Source organism: Pollachius pollachius (genome assembly GCF_949987615.1).
Source record: "Pollachius pollachius genome assembly, chromosome: 13".
NCBI lineage: Eukaryota > Metazoa > Chordata > Actinopteri > Gadiformes > Gadidae > Pollachius > Pollachius pollachius.
The window spans coordinates 12,179,978-12,201,269 of record NC_136946.1 but is presented as its reverse complement, the minus strand read 5'-3'; the positions used below and the strand labels follow the sequence as shown (position 1 = coordinate 12,201,269).

Here is a 21,292-nt window from a genome sequence, read left to right as displayed (position 1 = left end):
CTTTGGGAAGCCCTGATCTAGGATAGTGGTTTCGAAAAGCACTGCACAGAAACCAGGTGTGCAAGAGCGTTGACACAGCTCACAGCCTAACAACAGCTGTGGGGGTTTGGGGCCAATGGGGACAGCTCATAAACAATACGGGGCCAAGCGGGCTGGGGTCTGTACGTACGTCAGGGCGCCGCTCTGGAACGCTGTTCGCGGCTGTGCATTGCCAAATCAAAGATCACGAGTCCCGGGTTTTAGTGTGTTAACATCACGAGTTGTGTACGCGTGTGCTAGCATTCAGCCAACAGCGCCCCTTTCTGCAGCTACAGCCATAGCCTTACAGAGCCCCCCCGAATCCCCCCACCCACCCGCCCTGAACCTGGCCTCCCCATGGTGAACCCCTCACGTCCTGTCCCCTCTGCACCCCAATCCCCCCCCACACCATTCCTTCAGCTTGGGCCGGTGGGCCAGGATGACGACACTTCAGTGACCAGCAGTAAACCTCACACCATAAGACCCTGGAACCCCCTGCACACACACACACATATACACACACACACACACACACACACACACACACACACACACACACACTGGCAGAAACACACACACATACACACACACACACACAGGTGAAAACACACACACACACACACACACACGTAGAAACACACACACAAACTCACACAAACACACAAACACACACACTCAAGTATGTCTGTCTTAACACTTTTTCACATTCTCTCTGTGGTTTTCTCTCTTCCCCTTCGGAAACAGTGAGAGGACTGAGGGACAGACTCAGGGCCTAAATTTAACCAGGCTAAATATACCGTGGCCCGGGTCGACATGTGGTCAGGGGCGCAGGGGGAAGGTGATACTGTGGGGTGAGGGCTTTTCAAGGGGGCACCGCCAAAGCCAACGACATAATAAGAATAATCCTCATCATCATATTAGTAATTATGAAAGTAATAACATCAACAACAACACTATTCATTATCATTTTGTATAAACCAGGGTTCAAGAATAATAATGATTTTAGATAATAAATGGATAATCTTGACATTACGGTGCAGGCAAGCGGAACAGCATTAAATCTAAACCGGTCTCTTGCATGGATGCACCATGGCCACATTTGTCTGCAGGGTTCAGTTTTTAGATGATCCGTTCTTCCAAACTTCACGGAGCCGACGAGGCCCCTGTTGTACACCTTCAGGGGGACATTCCCGCTCATCGGCCATCTTGCCATGGTTGGAGTGCTATCATGTGGATGCTATGTTGCAAAGCCAGACTAACCTTTGTCACGCTAGCGCTGTGGATCATCAGACTGAGCACTGGAGAGGGGGAGGGGGGCGATTAAGAATTCTAGAGGTGCTAATCACACCCCGTCCCAGTGCCCTGGTTTCTTCAAGAGGGGCCAGACAAAGCACTGGTCGCGCCTAATACATCACCATTGTTTGGGCCGCCCTTCACGCAAGGCTAGGCTAACCTAATACTTCTGGTGTCTCTCTTCCCTCTGTCTGTCATTGTATCGCCATGGCAACCGGCTGGTGTCAGCCGTGGGTCTTACTAAGGGGGCACTGCTCTTAGCTCCCCCAAATAACTCTCACTGACGCACAAAAAGGGAACCCCAACCATCCCACTTCCTTCTCCTCTTCCTATATATAAGCCAATTCGTAATTCATCCTGATGTTACTCAATCAAACCGAAACACAGCGCCAAAGGCTTGCCACATCTGCCAGTTAACCCAGGCTTTCTGGCAAGAATAATATTTTAACAGTGCAACCACTTCAACTAGGGGGCGGTACTTTGTCAGAGTAATAGGAGTAATGAGACAACAAAAACACTTAGCAGCTGGTTTACTTTACACTTATTGATCAAGTCCTCAGAGAATGAAAGTGTTTGTGTGTGTGCGTGTACATGCATGCGTGCGTGTGCGTGTACTGGGATGGGATGGGTGGTGTATTGGGTGCGTAAGGGAATAATTATTTCCACTTAAAACAACACCAAGCCTGACCGTTGAGCTCCTCAGTTTTGGGGGGGGGGGGGGGGGCGATGGTTTAACGAGTCCCTGACGTAACCGAGGCGATGGGTTTTTAAGAACCCCTTTTTCTCTTGTTACGATCAGGAGCCCTTTGAAGAGTAGACGGGCTCTGGGGGTATGTGTGCGCGGAGGCGGTAGAAATGACTTTCTGTGGGGCTCTGATGGAAACACTTTGCTGAGGAAATTAAAGTTGCGCTGTTTAGTCTACCAGGGCGCTATTGTACCACAAAGCTTACAACAAGTTTCACCAATGGTGGCGGTTTTCCTGCGCCAAACAACAACATTAGGTTGTGGTGTAAAGAAATAAAGTCAAAAACAGTAACAGACTTAGGTTAACTAAGTGCCCATACACGATGAACTTGTGTGATTTGAGATATGCTAGAAAACAGAAAAGTCGATATTGGAGAACAGACATTTATGATGACGCCAGAGGATTTGTAGGTTTTATTACTTGGGGTATCGAGAGGGCAAGATACGAACCCCATGAACCCTAGGACATCTGTAATATCTCACTGGTTGCCCATTGGGATTGGGTTAGAACTCTTTGTTGGATCCTGATGCCATCCACACATGTAGACCCATCACCTCATTCCAATTGAAATAAAGGACAATGAAGAATTACAAACGAGCTATAGGCTTGCTGCAGATAGAATGACCTACATATCATGTACAAACCAGCCACACACACTGCCATAGCCTTAGGAAACAGTGTATACCTTAAGTGTACATGTGTTTGGTATTGTGTGTAGGTGTGCAAGTCTGTGCTTGCGTGATTAATGTTTGCAGTTGTGTATATCAGTTGTGTGCGTCTGTGTATTTATGTGCGTCTCCGTGTTTGTACATGTGTACACCTATGTGTATGTTGGCAGCAGCAGCGAGGGCGATAGCTGGTAGAGGAGTTGCTGCAGAGAACACTGGAGGGTGCAGAGAGCAGGGAGAAGAAGAAGAAGACTGAGGAGTGTCAGAGAGAACCAAGCCACAGCCACAGGAATCCAGGGACAAGTGACAGAGGCCTCTGCTTGTCCCGACATAATGACAAGGTCAGGCGAAAGAGGGTTTGCAAAAGGTTGAGGAGCGAGAGAATAAAGCAACACGGAGGGAGAAAAAAAAGGCTAGTGTACAGAAATAGAGTTGTTGTTTTTCTTCTGTTAAAAAGAGTGAGACTTCCACTTCCAGTCTCAGCCCTTGGCTACAGAGGACACCGTTTCGAGGCCTGACTGTCCTACTACAGAGTTATAGATCTGATTAGTGTGCGACTGAACAGTTCATTGAAAGGAGCAGGGCATTAACACTGCCAGGGTTAAGGGTCATATTCTCCAGGGTCCTGTGTAGCTCAAATGATTAGAGTATGGCAGCGTCAACATTGTCAGGGTTATTGGTACTCTACCCTGGGGTACGCCTCGGCTCAATATAGCACAGCATTATTCCTCAGTTTAATAGGAAGTGCACGGAATGATTAACACTGCCGGGGTAAGGGGGTTCGATTCCCACCGGGGAATGCATTCATGGCATTGTGAGATGCTTTAGATAAACGCAGGCACCAAATGGCATATATTTATGATTTTATCCCAATCATTCATGTCACATGACCTTTAACCCCACATGATCTAGAATGGGCCAATTTGGCGGTTGTTTTTGTATTGGGTGGCATGGTGACCCAGTGCAGACCTCTAAAGACGTGGCTTCGGTGGCTGTTCTCACATGGGTTTCCTCCGGTAACCATGGTTCCCTTCGTCCTCTGAAGACACACAGGTTGTGGTAATTGTAGGTCATAAATAGGTTTGGAGTGTGTGCGTGCAAGTGTGTGTCTCTGTGTGTAAGTGATGTGTGTGTGTGCATTTACGTGTGTGCGTGTATTTGCGTGTGTGGGGACCCTATGGTGACCTTGTGTCCCATTGAGGGAGTCATACACCCCATAATCAGCTATAGGCTCCAGCCGTGCTCTATGACCCCGAGCAGGAAGTTAAAAAAAAGCAAGGAAAGTAAAGTGCAGCTCTGGATGTTGTACTCCTGATGCGAAAAAAATTACAAACACAATCCGGGGCTATGCCATGGGCCCCATAGGTGTAATAATATGCTGTCGTTATGCGGAGGGCCATTTTTCATTATGTCTTGTGGCTTTCAGACTGCTACTGGTCTGGAAAACCACTTGCTTGTCGAACACGTTGGTTGGCTGTCAGAGCTGTAGCCTACGACAACAACTGCAAAAGCGCTTTCCCCCTCCTCTCAACATCTCCCTCTCTCTTTCCTTCTTGCTATCGCTCCTTTACACACACACACACACACACACACACACACACACACACACACACAGACACGCACGCTGACACACACACACACACACACACACACACACACACACACACTTAAGTCTAAGGCACGATACAGCAATGGAATACTGTGGTAATATGTTGATGCATTAACATGTTTAGCCATGTTTAGTCACCTTTAAGAATAGTTCCCGCACACCTGTCGTTGACAGTAAAGACCCGCTGCGCAAAAGCTAAACGCGAATCCACATTGGCATAGACATGAGCACTGTGAATGGTTGCTGTATGCATTTTGATGGTTTGGAGGTTTGATGTTTTTTTACTATTTAACATACAAATAAAGTTGCGTGAATCAATTTAATTTCAAAATAAAAGTCCCGCTTAGACAGGGTATATCATTGCAATCAGAAACACGGCTTTGTATCCTAATGGTTTAAAGCAGCCCACTTCTTCTGGGTCTAAACAGACGTGCAGGCTGTAAGCCCCTGCCTACCTTGTGTGGGGCTTTGAGTAGCCGGTGGACCCCGGCCAGCTGGTTGATGAGCGGGATGTCCTCCCTGAAGGTGTACAATGGGGGCCTCGTCGGCTCCGGGAAGTTTGTGCTGTTGAACGGATCGGTGTCATCTAAAAATTGAACCCTGCAGACAAATGTGGCCATGGTGCATCCATGCAAGTGACCGGTTTAGAAGAAGTGCTGTCCTGCTCGCCTGCACCGTAACGACAACAAACCCACCGGACGAGTTACCAAGCGGACACGCAGTCTGTCCGCTCCTCTGTTGTGACACCGCGAAGATCAAGTTACGATACAAAGGGTTACGCGTCGGGTTGTTTGTTTGCTGGCTTTTTAATCCTGCTCTCTATCCTCGGCTGGAGAAGCAGGTGGCCAACACTGGTAAAGCTCTTCAGGCAGACTGTCTTGATACAGGACAGCTTGGGACAGCCGGTCTGCTGTCTGAGCAAAGGAGCAAATCCATCCCCCTATCTTTACCCCTCATCCCTCCCTCTTCACCCGCCCTCCAGATTACCGTCCCGGTTTAGCAACACAGTATGCCGGGACAGCAGCGTCGGTAACAGACCATTGATCTGGACCTGAGGGGACACTGACCCCCTGTGTACAAAAGCAAGAGGTGCAACTAGAACACAATTTAAAGTGGTTATTCTTTTACAGAAATGCATGTTGGCCTAACTTACATGCAGGCTTACTTAAGTAATGTGTTCTTCATTTGCATTCCAGAGATTCCATTTTATTTATCTAATCAGGATGAATATATATATATTTTTTAGCATAGGCCTATGCTACACGTGAACTTCCTAAGATGGCACAATTGATTGGTTCGCTATCTCTGGATATTGGGCAATATCGCATGATTGAGATCGCCTCGCCACGCTAATAAAAATCTAATCAACAGTTCTCCCGAACTGAACCGACCCGCACCCTCAGGTGGAAACACGCCAGTAGTTGTCCCTGAAGAACTCGCGTATCTAACATTAGTTCCGCATTGCATTAATTAATTTGCACGCCAGTTTTATTTAATTTTATACCGTGTATTCTCCGTACAAATCCATGCACCGAACCGTGACGTCCGTACCGATTCGGTTCAATACGAATACATGTATCATTACACCCCTAGTATATACTAAAACAACTATTCACCTCAGGCTCCGTGAATAGTGGGGAATAGCCCCCGATTCCCCACTATTCACTTCGCCTTCGGCGAATAATTGTTAAATATTAAATTTGTATTAAAAGTCACCTGCTTTATTTAGGCACATATATTCCTGGTTACTGGCCAGCGTCAAATCAATGCTGCATTTAAAATGAAGAAACTGTATTTTGTTTGTATAGACAAGGTCCATTGGGGCAAAGAAAGCACAACTCCAATGTTAACTGATTATTCCCTGAATAATCAGTTAACATTGGGGGGGGGGGGGGGGGGGAATGTATATGGCATCATATACATTCGTTCACAGTTGCCAGTTCAAGCCTAAACCATAAGGTTGAAGCTGAAGCCACCGAACACTGGTCTGGACGACCAGATCCCCTCCTATCAGGAGCTGGAGAGGACGGAGAAGGAGGAGGCTGCAGTGAGGCCCAAATGGGACAACAAACACAGAACTAACGATTCCAATACTTTGTAAGAAGTAGGGGAAAATAGAGTGCTTTACAGACAGGAATTGCCGTCATAATCGTGATTGATAGCAGTTTCGTGTGACTAGCACACAGGAGACAACCTCTGGAACGAGGGCGTGCCAGTCTTTGTGTGTGTACGTAATCGGTGTAAAATATGTGTTGTTTGTGTTATCATTGGTCGTTTTTCTGCTTACAGAATTGTATCCATGTTGTTTTGTAGGTTGTTGAAGTTGGTGTGTATGTTATGTTTACACAAAACTTGTGCAAACATCCTAAGCCAACCGTCTTTGTATGCTTCCGTTATATGGAAACAGCTTTAGATACCAAATAACCTTTGATTTATGATGTACTTTGCATGCACTGCTCTGAATTTTGAGATAAGTTATCTATTGTATTTTAAATTACCCTATCATCAAGCGGTTAAGTATTTGAGACAACCAAATATTAAACGATGTGAGAGGGGCAAAAATCTGAATGTACTTTGTTATTTATTACTCTGTTATCCTTCATTATTGTAGTGAATGTTCTCAGAGGATTCGCTTCCAAAGAATGGATGTACACCAGAAAATAATATACATTTGTTGTAAACATGCTTGAGAAGCTCCTATAACTGTCAGCACTCTCTATCTCTCAGGGTGTTTTGTTGTTTTTATCATGAAACTCTCTCGCCACTCCATGATGTAACCAAGTGAGGTAGTGAAACCCAGCAGGTTGTTACTGGGTTAAAGAGCATTTTTACCCACACTCCTATACAAACCAATCAAAGAAAAATTCACATGAGCAATGTTTTTGTCATGTCCATTTATGTTGCCATCCAACAGCTATTCTTAACATTTCTTTAAAGGATGTTGGTGACCTTCCTCGTGGGCGACAAAACGCCATCATGGCATGGGTAATGTGGTTCGTCTTCAACTCCTTCCAGAACTCTCTGCCGTGAAGTCAGTGCCCCCTCAATGACAACAGTGGTTTACCAATCTTTCTAGAGGACTGGCTCTCAAAGGCTTGTTGGTTGGGATCAAGTTCCTCTTCATCCCTGATGTGCATACTTAAAACGTCTGCAACCTCCTCCCATTGCTTGGAAAACTGAACACTGATTTAGGGTTTCTATCTAAAATGTGCGGTTGGATGCAGGATCAAAGATCGTAGTTCAAAGATCGAAGTTCATTCAGTTAGTTACTACATAAATTTACAAAGCCCATTCACTAAGCTCCTACATCAAACTCCAACTCCCATTCAAGTTTTTACAGCACTGCCATTCAGTCAAACTTGAAATACCAATCATCCTCATTATCTATTATTCCCTGAATAATCAGTTAACATTGGGGGGGGCAGATACAATCTCAGTACACAAGATCACTTAAGGCCGTTTTGCCATCATATACATTTGTTCACAGTTGCCAGTTCAAGCCTAAACCATAAAGTTGAAGCTGAAGCCACCGAACACTGGTCTGGACGACCAGATCCCCTCCTATCAGGAGCTGGAGAGGACGGAGAAGGAGGAGGCTGCAGTGAGGCCCAAATGGGACAACAAACACAGAACTAACGATTCCAATACTTTGTAAGAAGTACTTAAGGGCGTAGGAACCGGGGGGGACGGAGGGGACGTGTCCCCTCCAATATTGGAGACAGGCGCATTTGTCCCACCTAAAAATTATACCCGGGGGAGAAAAATATTTAATTTTATTTTGAAAGCGCAACACAGCGTCTTGTCACCACTTCTTATTCTAAAAAAATGGATGATTGAGCGTGCAATTAAAGAATTGATTTGATATTTATCAGTTCATTACTGCCATTCAAAGTGTGTTTTCCTTTACATTTACAAATGTATCGTTTTAGTAGAATAAAATATATTTGTGATTTTTTTCAGTGTAGTTAATTTATGACATATTTCTGTTCAAACCATTAACGGATCTGTCAGGTTTCCGATATGTGTCCTCCCCAATGTAAAACTCAATCCAACGCCCCTGGAAGTAGGGGGAAATAGAGGGCTTTGTAGACAGGAATTACCGTCATAATTGTGATTGATAGCAGTTTCGTGTGACTAGCACACAGGAGACAACCTCTGGAACGAGAGCGTGCCAGTCTTTGTGTGTGTACGTAATCGGTGTAAAATACGTGTTGTTTGTGTTATCATTGGTTGTTTTTCTGAATTGTATCCATGTTGTTTTGTAGGTTGTTGAAGTTGGTGTGTATGTTATGTTTACACAAAACTTGTGCAAACATCCTAAGCCAACCGTCTTTGTATGCTTCCGTTATATAGAAACAGCTTTAGATACCAAATAACCTTTGAGTTATGATGTACTTTGCATGCACTGCTCTGAATTTTGAGATAAGTTATCTATTGTATTTAAAATTACCCTATCATCAAGCGGTTAAGTATTTGAGTCAACCAAATATTAAACGATGTGAGAGGGGCAAAAATCGGAATGTACTTTGTTATTTATTACTCTGTTATCCTTCATTATTGTAGTGAATGTTCTCAGAGGATTCGCTTCCAAAGAATGGATGTACACCAGAAAATAATATACATTTGTTGTAAACATGCTTCAGAAGCTCCTATAACTGTCAGCACTCTCTATCTCTCAGGGTTTTTTGTTGTTTTTATCATGAAACTCTCTCGCCACTCCATGATGTAACCAAGTGAGGTAGTGAAACCCAGCAGGTTGTTACTGGGTTAAAGATGTCTGGCAGAAGTCAGCACCTGGACAACTGCCCATCACCTGAGGCTTAACCTCAACAAGACTGAGCTCCTCCTAATACCAGGGAAAGATTGCCCACACATGGACTTACTGGTCACTGTTGAGAACATCACTGTATCTCCTTCTCCAACTGCCAAAAACCTTGGTGTAGTGTTGGACAATCAGTTATGCTGCACCGCAAACATCACTGCGGTGGCCGGATCCTGCAGATTTGCACTTTACAACATCCGCAGGATCCGGCCCTTCCTCACAAGGGAAGCAGCTCAGCTTCTAGTCCAATCACTGGTCATCTCCCGCCTCAACTACTGCAACTCGCTCCTGGCTGGACTCCCTGCCTCTGCGATTAAACCCTTGCAGCACATCCAGAATGCAGCAGCGCGCCTCGTGTTTAACCTACCAAAGTTCTCACATGTAACCCCCCTCTTCCGAGACCTCCACTGGCTCCCTGTAATAGCTCGCATCAGATTCAAGATGATGGTACTGGCATACAAGGCAGTCGATGGAACTGCCCCTGCCTACCTCCAAGCATTAGTAAAGCCACACACCCCAGCTCGATCCCTCCGCTCAACTACCTCAGCTGGACGTCTGGTACCGCCATCGCTAAAAGCCAGCAAAGGTCGATCAGCGAAGTCACAACTTTTCTTTGTTTTGGGACCTCAGTGGTGGAACGAGCTCCCTACCGATGTCAGGATCGCAGAGTCACTCACCAGCTTCCGCAAAAGACTCAAAACTCACCTGTTCAGAGTTCACCTCGACTCTGCATAGAAACCAATGCACAGCCACCATTGAATGTTGTACGTCCTGGCACTTGTACATTGCATTTATTCAAGGTACTTAATTGTGTAGCATCTACAGTAGCTGCTATTATTGCTTTACACGGGGAATGGGTTAGCCTAGCAATTGTAATACTTGCACTTGGTTCTATGAACATCTTTACTGTACCGACAGCGATATATTGTTTCACTTCTTATGACAAATGTACTTATTGTAACAAATGCACTTATTGTAAGTCGCTTTGGATAAAAGTGTCTGCTAAATGCCCTAAATGTAAATGTAAATGTAAAGAGCATTTTCACCCACACTCCTATACAAACCAATCAAAGAAAAATTCACATGAGCAATGTTTTTGTCATGTCTATTTGTGTTGCCATCCAACAGCTATTCTTAACATTTCTTTAAAGGACTACGTCCCAACCACAGGAGTGGCCTTCATGTTGGTGACCTTCCTTGTGGGCGACAAAACGCCATCATGGCATGGGTAATGTGGTTCGTCTTCAACTCCTTCCAGAACTCTCTGCCGTGAAGTCAGTGCCCCCTCAATGACAACAGTGGTTTACCAATCTTTCTAGAGGACTGGCTCTCAAAGGCTTGTTGGTTGGGATCAAGTTCCTCTTCACCCCGGATGTGCATACTTAGAACGTCTGCAACTTCCTCCCATTGCTTGGAAAACTGAACACTGATTTAGGGTTTCTATCTAAAATGTGCGGTAGATGCAGGATCCAAGATCGTAGTTCCAAAATCAAAGTTCATTCAGTTAGTTACTACATAAATTTACAAAGCCCATTCACTAAGTTCCTACATCAACCTCCAACTCCCATTCAAGTTTTTACAGCGCCATTCAGTCAAACTTGAAAAACCAATCATCCTCATTATCGACGGCCTTACTTGCATCTTTTCCGCCACTGTTATCCAAACCGTCATTGACTTCCGGACCAGAGAGTGCTTTGGCGACTGCATTAATATGTATGTGTGCACATTTTACAACCAGCGATCAGTTTTGTTCCCCTCGCTCTTGCTGTAGTGTGATTCCAAGTTGTGTATATTTTAGATGTTTCAACCTGTTGCTGGGAAACCAACATTCAACATTGTGATTCATCTTAATTTATCTTAAGATAATAAACACGGTGAGAGCATGTCTTTAATGATACTATATGCAACATTGCTATTTTCAGCCAGCTTGTGTACATTTAAAACAACAATAACACTCTGCTCCTCACCCTTCCCTCTCTCCAAACCATGCCCATCCTCAAAAAGTGAGGCTTGCCAAATAAATGTAACATGGGATTTCTCTACACTTCTGCAGAATCTGCGCAATTGACCTGGATCCCTGTAGCATTAAAGTTACATGACAGAATATGTTTGAGAGCACATTTCAAACAAAACAATGTTGCATAGTGTTTAATGTTTTGGGATTGTTCTCTTCCACAAACATTGTTGCGCTGTTGAATGCATTTGACCTTGTGGATGGGAGTGTCACACAGGACAAATATGATGGGATGCTGGAGTCACTGAAAAGCACCGCCACAGGCACAGGGTCAGCCATCATATAGAAGCTTGACCGTCACAAATGTGACCTCCAGACTTTCCCCGGTGAGGTAGGGTCATCAACATGAAGATAGTTCCAACAAGGTTCAAGGATCACTAAGCAGTGCTGTGTCCAGACTGATTTGGTAGGGGGGACCTCGGAGCGGCACACAATAAGTAAAACAATACGCTTATACAAATATTTATTAGTGGTGGCAACCAGGTGACCAATCCAATTTCTTGGGGGGCAACCCAACCAACCACTGTGTCCACGGCCCTGTCAATAGGACTAACCCTGAGTAGCTCCAATGGGAATGATTTTTAGACTGAGCTTGCTAATGAGAAGGTGTTTTTCTCCAGGGCGTGGAGGGGCCAGGTCTCGATGATTGGCTCTAGGGAATCCATCTTGCCTTGCAATCATAGGTGCGTGAAAAAGCAAAAATCCATACGGAGGGAGAGAGCAGAGAGAAATAGGAAAAAAAAAAAAAATCCTATTTCTTTTTACACTCTAGTATCCTTCCTACAGCTCCTTTAAGCACTTATGTTTTGATATTGTCTAAGAGGATACCCATTGTTGGCCTATGCAACATTTTTTTTAACATGGAAATGTTTGTTGTAATATGTGAATTAAAGGGTGAGGATTCCTTATTGTCTCATTATTGTTTAATTAATGTGCAATGATCTATTCATATGTTTCAAATCCCAGACAAGAGAAACTTTGCTAGAACTTGACGTGAATCCAAAGTATTTTTGTTTATTATTTATTTTATTTACTGAAAACGTGTACAGCTTTACAGCTTTACTGACTTTCAGTCAGTAAAGCTCACTGAAAAGGCATGATACAAAAAGAAACACTGTCATGGGCATGACTTTGCACAACATTGCCTAAATCATCAATAATTAATGTTTATTGCAGCATAATTGAATTATACGCATTGTATTCCCTATTTATACGTTTATTCTATCAAGTTATTCCATGCTGAGTTTTTATCATGCATTTATAGAGGTGATCATGCAAACCTATCATAAAATATTCTATTTATAGCAGCCATACCTTCTCAGGTCTATTCATTGGTGTGATTTCAGATTAGGAAGGGGAGCGGAACTTATATCTGTTAGGGGGTGACACTCAATATAGTAATATAGGCAATTAAAGGTTAGGTTGTTGAATGAAACATTTGTTGTTATTGAATGCTGTTTACACAAGACTCCTTGTATCTAGGATCTGAGGGTTATGCTATCTTGAATCTCCAACCTTGTTACCTGAACAAAGAATTGACAATCTCATCTTGAGCCAACTTAGAAGTAAATGGTAGGTACTTACGAGTAAAGTTCAGCCCCTTAAGTACCCTATATAGTCAATCTAAAGTATTTATTTGTTTCTGCTTCTCTCCTAAACAAAGACTTTCTGGGAATTGTATGTACAACTCATATACGTGAAATGCAATATTGTTTAGTTAGCTGAAGAATTAATACATTTATATCTGTTCCGAAACAGATGGATAGTATGTTGGAAATCCCTGAAAATGGCCTTTCATGCTTTCATGTTGATTGCTAGTCAGCCAATAAAGCCCTTTTTTTTGTTAATGATTACAAGAGTACCTTCAGCACATTTTATATTACCGCTTTCAACGAGACCCTCTTTGCAATCCATCCCTTTTGTGTCAACATTGAAATCTTGATGTAGTACATTCTGAGAACAACACTGACAATATTGCTCTGTTTATTTGTTATACAGAGCCATATTATCCCTACAGAACCCATCCCTGTCTTCAGAAAACATCTAAAGGGCTATCGCTTTACCTTACAAACTAACTTGATTTCTATCAGCATTTACGCTGCATTTAGAACATTAAAAAATAAATGCATTGTCTTTGATTCCTTTAGCTACTCTGAAACGTTGTTTTGCTGCACTTGCATTTCAACTTTGATTATTTGGTTTATTTTATTGACAGCCACACTTGTTAGTCGCTTGAGAAACAATCGTCTGACAAATCAAAATGTCAATATGGAAATTTAAATATAATCATTGTGTTACACCCTCCCTAACCCTAACTGTATCCCATGATGCATTCACCAAATACTGAATGAGGTCTCAGGGCTGGTAATAGCTGAGATAACAAACACCAACAATATCTTGGAAGCTTAACTGACTTTTCAGTGACAGGCATGATACAAAACAAAAACCAACTTCCATCCATCCTGTATGCCTAAAGTAGGCTCATGATGACCCCCTCAGTCATAGCCTGGTCTAGCTGTATGTTCACTCTCAGTGTTGGATACCTTTGGTTATGTCACAAAATGCATAAGCTATTATAAACACTGCTGTGCCCCCTTTCCCTGCAAACGTGCTGACAACAGATAATGACTGAACGCCTGCGCTATGGGAACAGATAACCCGCATGTGACAAAGGTCACAATTATTGTTCTTTCAATGCACGTCGAGAGAACACCCTCCAAGGTTAAGTACACCTTTTGAAGACACCCTCTTCCTTTATTCGATATTTACCAGTGAGTGTGATGACACGGGCCAGTGTATCCCAAAGGGAAACGACTGGCTGAAGACGGGAGGTGAATACGAGGACCAAACAGACGCAAAAAGGAGTGTATGAACAAACAGACGCAAAAAGGAGTGTAGGACCTTCCGAAGAGTCATTTTTTATCGTAGATTGAATCGCCGCCATGGGATTCAAGTGGCCCAAGATGAAGCTACCAAACCCTGGTCTGGACGACCGAATCCCCTCTCATCAGGAGCTGGAGCGGATGGAGAAGGAGGAGGCTGCAGACAGGCCCAAATGGGACAACAAAGCCCAGTATCTGCTCACCTGCGTGGGCTTCTGCGTGGGGCTCGGCAACGTCTGGAGGTTCCCTTATCTCTGTCAGAGCCACGGTGGAGGTAGGCTGGGCTGGACCGAATTGATGGCTGCTTCCCCTCCCCACATTCACTTTAAGCCTTTTATGCAATCTTATAATTAATGCTTGTTCACATATTCAGATATTTTCATTGATATAAGATATCAATACAGCATTTTCCGTAGTTATTGTATCAGATTGATTTGGTTATCAATTTTCAATCCATTTCACTGAGATGTACTTAACTTCGATTTGGCCTAACTTGATCTGATATTCTAGGATGTCCACTATAAGTGGCTGTTGGCAGCCAACCACAGCAAACATTTAAACTCTAACTAAAGCAGCTGGTGGTTTGAATCATTAGCTAAAATACATGCGAGAGCTGAGAAGTTCCTTGCTAATCATTTACATTGTGTCGCAAAAAAAGAGTTGATATAACTTGACCCTGTCATTATATTGATGTTTAAAGTCTTTCCTGAGGATAAATACTATACAACTAAATCAAAAATAACACTATAGTTGCCAGTTATACTTAGAATAAATGTACACATTTTGGACACTTAAGGTGGACGATTAATTTTCTCACAATAAAAATATAGTTTTGAACTGAATTTTTAATAAAATTCAGTTTTACGGGGGCACTGGCCCCTACTGCCCCCCCCCCCCCCCCCCCCAGAACCGCCCCTGACCTTGACCCTACGTGGTGCTTACAGGAGCCTTCATGATCCCCTTCCTCATCCTCTTGGTTCTGGAGGGGATCCCACTGCTACACCTGGAGTTTGCCATCGGCCAGCGCATGCGGAAGGGCAGTGTCGGGGTCTGGAGGTCCATCAACCCTTACCTCACCGGCATCGGTGGGTAGAACAACACAACAACAGAGGTCAAAAAACAAAGAAGATCAACGACATTGGTTGGAATATAACCAGCCCTTTTGCGTTTGTGTCTGTGACATATCAGGTATCGCATCAGGGTTGGCGTCGTTCTTGGTGGGCATGTACTACAACACCATCATGGCCTGGATCATGTGGTACCTCTTCAACTCCTTCCAGGACCCCCTGCCGTGGAGTCAGTGCCCCCTCACTGCCAACGGAACAAGTAGGTGCTCCTCTATGATGACGGTCAACAAGAAGTCTGATCAGGGCTGCAGCATGATCATCGCTCACAGCCACATCCACTCGTACCCCATGTCCCTCATTTCAATGTAGATGAAAAGATAAAAGGTAACATGGTAGTATATTTATTTTTATTTCTGAAACACATAAAATCAAACTTCTAGATGAAGCTGTAAAACCTCTGTCTCCCTCCATATCTGATGCAGGCGTGGTGTCAGAGTGCGCCCGCAGCAGCACAGTGGACTACTTCTGGTACCGGGAGACTCTGAACACCTCCACAGCCATCGAAGAGTCCGGAGGTCTGCAGTGGTGGATGGTTCTGTCACTGGTGGCTGCCTGGACCCTACTCTACGTCTGCTGCATCCGGGGCATTGAGACCACTGGCAAGGTTAGCATTTAAACAGCACAGTTTACATTAAAATAAGGCTGTCCTCATTCGCTCCGTTCCATTTCGATTGGTAAGCTACCCCAGAATGCTTTGAATGCATGAGTACACAGTATTGCAAGATAAGACAATAAAGTGTTGAATGAATTGACTGATAGGGCCTATTATATTATGACTGATTATAAACTCGTCATGGAGCATTGTTTTTTATTAAATTTAGGAGCTGATAGGAAAAAGTAGTCTTTGATTTAATTGGATTTCATTTGGTTTAATTATTTTATGGTCCAGTTATTCTGCTGATGTGACATGTTGTGTTTGCGTGTGTGTGTGTGTGGGGGGGATGAGTAAGTGAGTGAGGGAGTGTCTCTCTCTCCTTCTTTGTCTCTTTCTTATGAATCTGTGTGAGCTTAAGCAGTGAGGATTTACCTTAGGATTTTGGTCGGTGTGTACCTACCTAGAGGAGCTCATTTCAGGCTATCTCATAAATGGCTGGGAACAGTAATAGATATTCCGGGAAATATGCCCGGGAATTTGCATCCTGAAGAAGTAGTAACATTTGAAGATCAATGCCCATGGCCTGTGTTGTGAAAGAATGGAGTAATATTGTCAAGAGAGAAACATTAAGTATAACGTCCATCTGATGCGAACCAATCAATACCATGACTCCACTGAGGACTAATTTGAATCTGTTACTTATCTTAAAGCGGCAATACTTTTCAGGTGATTCAATAAGAATATCAATACAGCTTATATTGTTTGCAAACAAGCTCCTTTATTTAGAAATGGCTGGAAACTAGACAGATTCCGAAATAAGAGAGCACCCCTCAGTCCTCCAGTTGTATGGCGGTTGGCATTCATAAGTGTTGCATTACCGCCATCTGCTGGACTGTCTCTTGGTGCATCTATTCCAGCATTGCTATGCCATGTGTGAAAGGGCTAAAGACGGAAATGTTCCAGAACGGACCTGTATTTGTGGATAGCGAAAATATCTTGCATTGCCTGAACGGTTATCCCGGTAATTTACCGGGAAAAGAAGAATTCCTAAGCATTGCTGTATCCCTACATGTTTATCTCTTGCTTATTCGCAGGCCGTCTATATCACCTCCACTCTGCCGTACGTGGTACTTACTATCTTCCTCATTAGAGGACTGACTCTCAAAGGCTCGGTGGATGGGATCAAGTTCCTCTTCACCCCTGATGTAAGCACCGCTTTCTAAACTCAAATCACAAGGGTTTGCAAGATCAGGCCTTGGATCCAATAGTTAACCTATGCTTTAGCAGAACTACTGGGGTGAGATGGCACAGAGCATAGGCCTGAGTTACACCTTGTTTCCTGTTTTTCCATGATTGATCGACACAAATAAAAAGCAAAAGAAAGTGAAATGCTGTTCAATTAGATTTTAGCTCGTCTGCCATCAGACTTTAGAGAATAAATCAAAAGTTTGATTTGTGAGAACACCCAAGACAAATATTAAGACTAGAACTATCCCTACACTCATCACAGTACCTGCTGTAACATAAAAACAGAGATGGTTATCTGACGTCATTCAGAGAGGAATATTACATACTTTTATACGACTACTCTCTGTAAGGTGAACGAGCTGATGAACCCCACTACATGGCTGGATGCAGGTGCCCAGGTCTTTTACTCCTTCTCCCTGGCCTTTGGAGGCCTCATCTCCTTCTCGAGCTACAACTCTGTGCAGTAAGTACGTCAGAATACAACTCCCTTTCACTAAGTTCCTGCAGCAAGCTACAATATAGTCGTAATATAGCTACAGTAAGTCACCACATCAAACAAAAATCTCATTAAGTAATGTCCCTCCTCAAACTGCAACTCCCATTCAGTAATTTACAATATCTTACTAAAACATTGTGGTACATCAAACTACAACTCCCATTCACTAAGTTCCACAATTAACCTACAACTCCCATGCAGTTAATAATTAACAAATAAACTAGAGCTCCCATTCTGCTAATCACCACATTATACAACCAGAGGAAAAGCCTGTCTGGTAATCGCTCCCCTAACAAGCGTTGTTTTTTATGTTTATCTCTGCCGATAGTAACAATTGTGAACAGGATGCCGTTATCATCTCAATTATCAACGGCTGCACCTCTGTATTTTCTGCGACGGTCATCTACTCCATCATTGGCTTCAGAGCCACAGAGAAGTTTGACGACTGTATAGAGCGGTGAGTTGAGGATGCACTGCGTTAAGACATGGAGCAAAATATTTGATGACGTCCTCCAGCTTAGGAATTGTTGTAAATGTAGTACATTTATTTGGTCTTGTTTTTAAAATTTTACATTCATATTTTAGAATGTGTGGTTTTGCAGGCTATTGAATGGTCTTCTCCGACATGATATTTATCCCACAATCATATCATATTGATTTTGTGTGTTTTATTTGTTATTATGTTTAATTATTATTGTCAATGCAATTTCCCCCGATGATCAATACAATTACTACCGATCTGACCAGCATGGCCTGTTTTGTATTTCAGCAACATCTTGGAGCTGACAAATGCCTTTAATTACCCTGAGAACTCTATCACTGACACCAACTACAAAGAAGTGCTGGACCTCTTAAACAGCACCAATCCCAGCATCATTCAAGGCCTGCCTCTTCAAACCTGTGACTTGCAAAGATTACTTAGCGAGGTCAGTAAAATATAATACAGAACAAACATTCAACGTTAATGTAGTTACGAGAAGGGCAGGGTTCTATTTTATATATCTGTATGAAAACAAAACCGTTCTTTTTTTTTCTGTTTAAATGTGATTGAAGCTAGGGTAGGTCATTTGGGGAAACCAGCCAGAGTAAGCTTGATTTTAAAAGTAACAAACCTAAAACATCCCATCCCTCCCTTCAGGCATCACTCCAAAGCCACTCCCTCAAAACCCTTGACTAGCTTGCTAGCTTTGGCCTAGCAGTGTGGAAGACTAATGTAATGTGCAATGAGTGAATGGACAGAATGCGCACAGGTAGCCAGGTAAATTGCCTACCCAAGCTTTAAAATAAGTTGCAGTGTTGCCATGGCATAATCTGTCCTAAAAATAGATTACTTTCTTTATTTAATCATAGCACTGCGCTGAACCTTAGCTTTAGGACAACATGAAATGTGCTGCAATTGAAGTATTTCATGACAAAGACAAAAGATTATATCATCCTTCTCTAGTCTACTATTGATTGTCTTGACCTTGGGTTGACCTTGGAATCCAATTAAAGCATTTATAAACAATCTAGGTCACACTAATCAACAATGATTCACCACACAGTAGCAAAGGATAGCCTGAACTAACAGATATGATGGTAAATGACTTGAGGCGGATGGTGCTGTGTTCACTCTCCAGGGGGTCGAAGGAACCGGATTGGCCTTCATCGTGTTCACCGAGGCCATCATAAAGATGCCCTTTTCCCCCCTGTGGGCGGTGCTCTTCTTCGTCATGCTCTTCTGCCTGGGGCTCTCCACCATGTTCGGAAACATCGAAGGGGTCGTGGTGCCGCTGCAGGACCTGAACATCCTGCCCAAGAAATGGCCCAAAGAAATTTTCACAGGTGTTACTCATGTCTAGGGAGGACAATAGCTGTCAGTTACGAGCAATTAACTCTCGATGACAGAGAACTCTAGAAACCTTTTACGAACGAAGTGACGACTTCTCATCATGTTATGTTGTTGTTGCCGTTTGTTTTTTTCTCTCAGGTATAACCTGTTCTGTATCCCTTGGCCTTGGACTCATATTTGCAATGCGCTCTGGGAGCTACTGGCTGGCTCTTTTTGACAGTTTTGCAGGATCCATCCCCCTCCTGGTCATTGCCTTCTGCGAGATGTTTTCCGTCATGTATATCTATGGTGTAGACAGGTAGGAATCAAATATCCAGCTGTGTTGTAAAAAACAGTAATGATCTTTGTTTTGTGTTTTACAAGCTACAGACTGCATGTGTCAAAGCTGTCTCCAACAAGCAAGGTGTTCCACACTGATCTGATATCTCTTCGTCTCCCCTCCTCCACCTCCCCTCTACCATCACCGGCAGGTTTAACGATGACATTGAATTTATGATCGGCCACAAGCCCAACCTCTTTTGGCAGATCACGTGGCGCTATGTCAGTCCACTGATCATGGCCTTCATCTTTGTTTTTTACTTTGTGACGCAAGTGACCAAAAACCTCACCTACCTGGTGTGGGACGAAGCTACGGTCAGTATTCTCTAATACCTGAATTTCTCTTTTTCTGAGGTTAGTTTATTTATGGGACATTATTGAGGTATACAATGATGCATAGCTGACTTTCATTTGAATCCACAGCCGGACTTCCCGACACTGGCTGCACGTCAGTTTCCTGACTGGATATATAGCATAATCTTCATCTTGGCTGGAATACCCTGTTTAGTTATCCCAGTGTTCGCCATCTGCAAACTCATCAGGAACAAGTGCTGCAAGGGGAAGGATCGGGACTCAGTTCCAACAATTTCGGGCAAAATATAAATGAGTGAGAAATGAGGAAAATTTAGAATCCAAACTATTTTTTGGGATTCTTTTAAGCATGGATCGATGGGCCATGGACTTATTATTGCTCATCTTTTATATATATTATTATTTAATATGTTAATCGAAAGAAAACATGAATCCTATTTAATATTCACCACACAGCATTCAGCGGTTATTATGTACATGTGCTATGAGAAGCTTATGACAAAGTCAGTATCGTAACGTAAAAAATTGAAATTATTACAAATATTTGTATTGCAATTGTTTTGTATCTATCAGAATATCCCGAAATAAAAGCACACATATTTTTAGCTCTTTCAAAATAAATGAAATCTGTCTATTTTTTTGTATGCAATTTGTTGTATTGTTACATTAACAATTAGTCTAATCATAAAATAGAAATTATTCTGAAATGAGTAAGATGAATTGTGACAGCAATTGGACGTGGCATCATCTTGCAACAGGACTATGTCATTCACTTTAGCATTTCTCCTGTCCTTGTTCCATTTACTTCTCTGTTGCAGACTCAGCAGATACTCCTTTCTCCACCTGTTCCAGAACTCATTTGACAAGAACTGAACTCTCTTCCACCTCTTCTGCAGATAGAGATCTTCTCTTATGAACTCTCCAGGTGGCGGTTCAATGATTGACGATTTCATTGTCAGAATATGATTTGGCGTCAAAGGTTCTGGTCCTGATGGATCATTGAGATGCTCTGTGGTCAACGGTCGACTATTCACTATAGCCATTACTTCATATAGGAAGGTTCTCAGTGAAAAACTGTCTAGTCCTCTTGCAGACTGTTCTAGGATGGATGTAAGGACACTTTGGAACGTTCGTATCTGCCTCTCCCAGACAGCACCCATTTGACTAGAAGCAGGTGGGTTCATGACAAAGTGTCACGACTCAGAGCGGGAATCAATTGCAGATCAAAAAGGATTTATTCCCAAACAGTCCAGCAGGCAAATCAGATTCCAGGTACAAGCAGGGTTCGTAAACAGGCAGGCAGGCAGACAGAT

At 43.2% G+C, this 21,292-nt stretch overlaps 2 protein-coding genes across 2 annotated transcripts in view; one reads left to right on the top strand and one right to left on the bottom strand.

The window, feature by feature from the left end:
* Positions 1 to 5,226, bottom strand: part of fhod3a (formin homology 2 domain containing 3a) — a 57,501-nt gene extending 52,275 nt beyond the window's left edge. The window contains 1 exon segment of the mRNA XM_079749376.1: positions 4,790 to 5,226. Coding sequence (XP_079605502.1) covers positions 4,790 to 4,954 — 165 coding nt within the window. The 5' untranslated portion in view covers positions 4,955 to 5,226.
* Positions 5,227 to 14,112: 8,886 nt separating this feature from the next.
* On the top strand, positions 14,113 to 20,270 carry LOC307085256 (sodium-dependent neutral amino acid transporter B(0)AT1-like; the record flags this gene model as incomplete). The annotated part of the gene is made up of 12 exons (XM_079749957.1): positions 14,113 to 14,326; positions 14,997 to 15,137; positions 15,241 to 15,378; positions 15,602 to 15,783; positions 16,869 to 16,979; positions 17,373 to 17,485; positions 17,847 to 17,975; positions 18,288 to 18,444; positions 19,138 to 19,342; positions 19,488 to 19,647; positions 19,820 to 19,982; positions 20,091 to 20,270. The coding sequence occupies 12 exons, from the start codon at positions 14,113 to 14,115 to the stop codon at positions 20,268 to 20,270; spliced, it is 1,893 nt and encodes a 630-aa protein (XP_079606083.1).
* Positions 20,271 to 21,292: the final 1,022 nt, after the last annotated feature.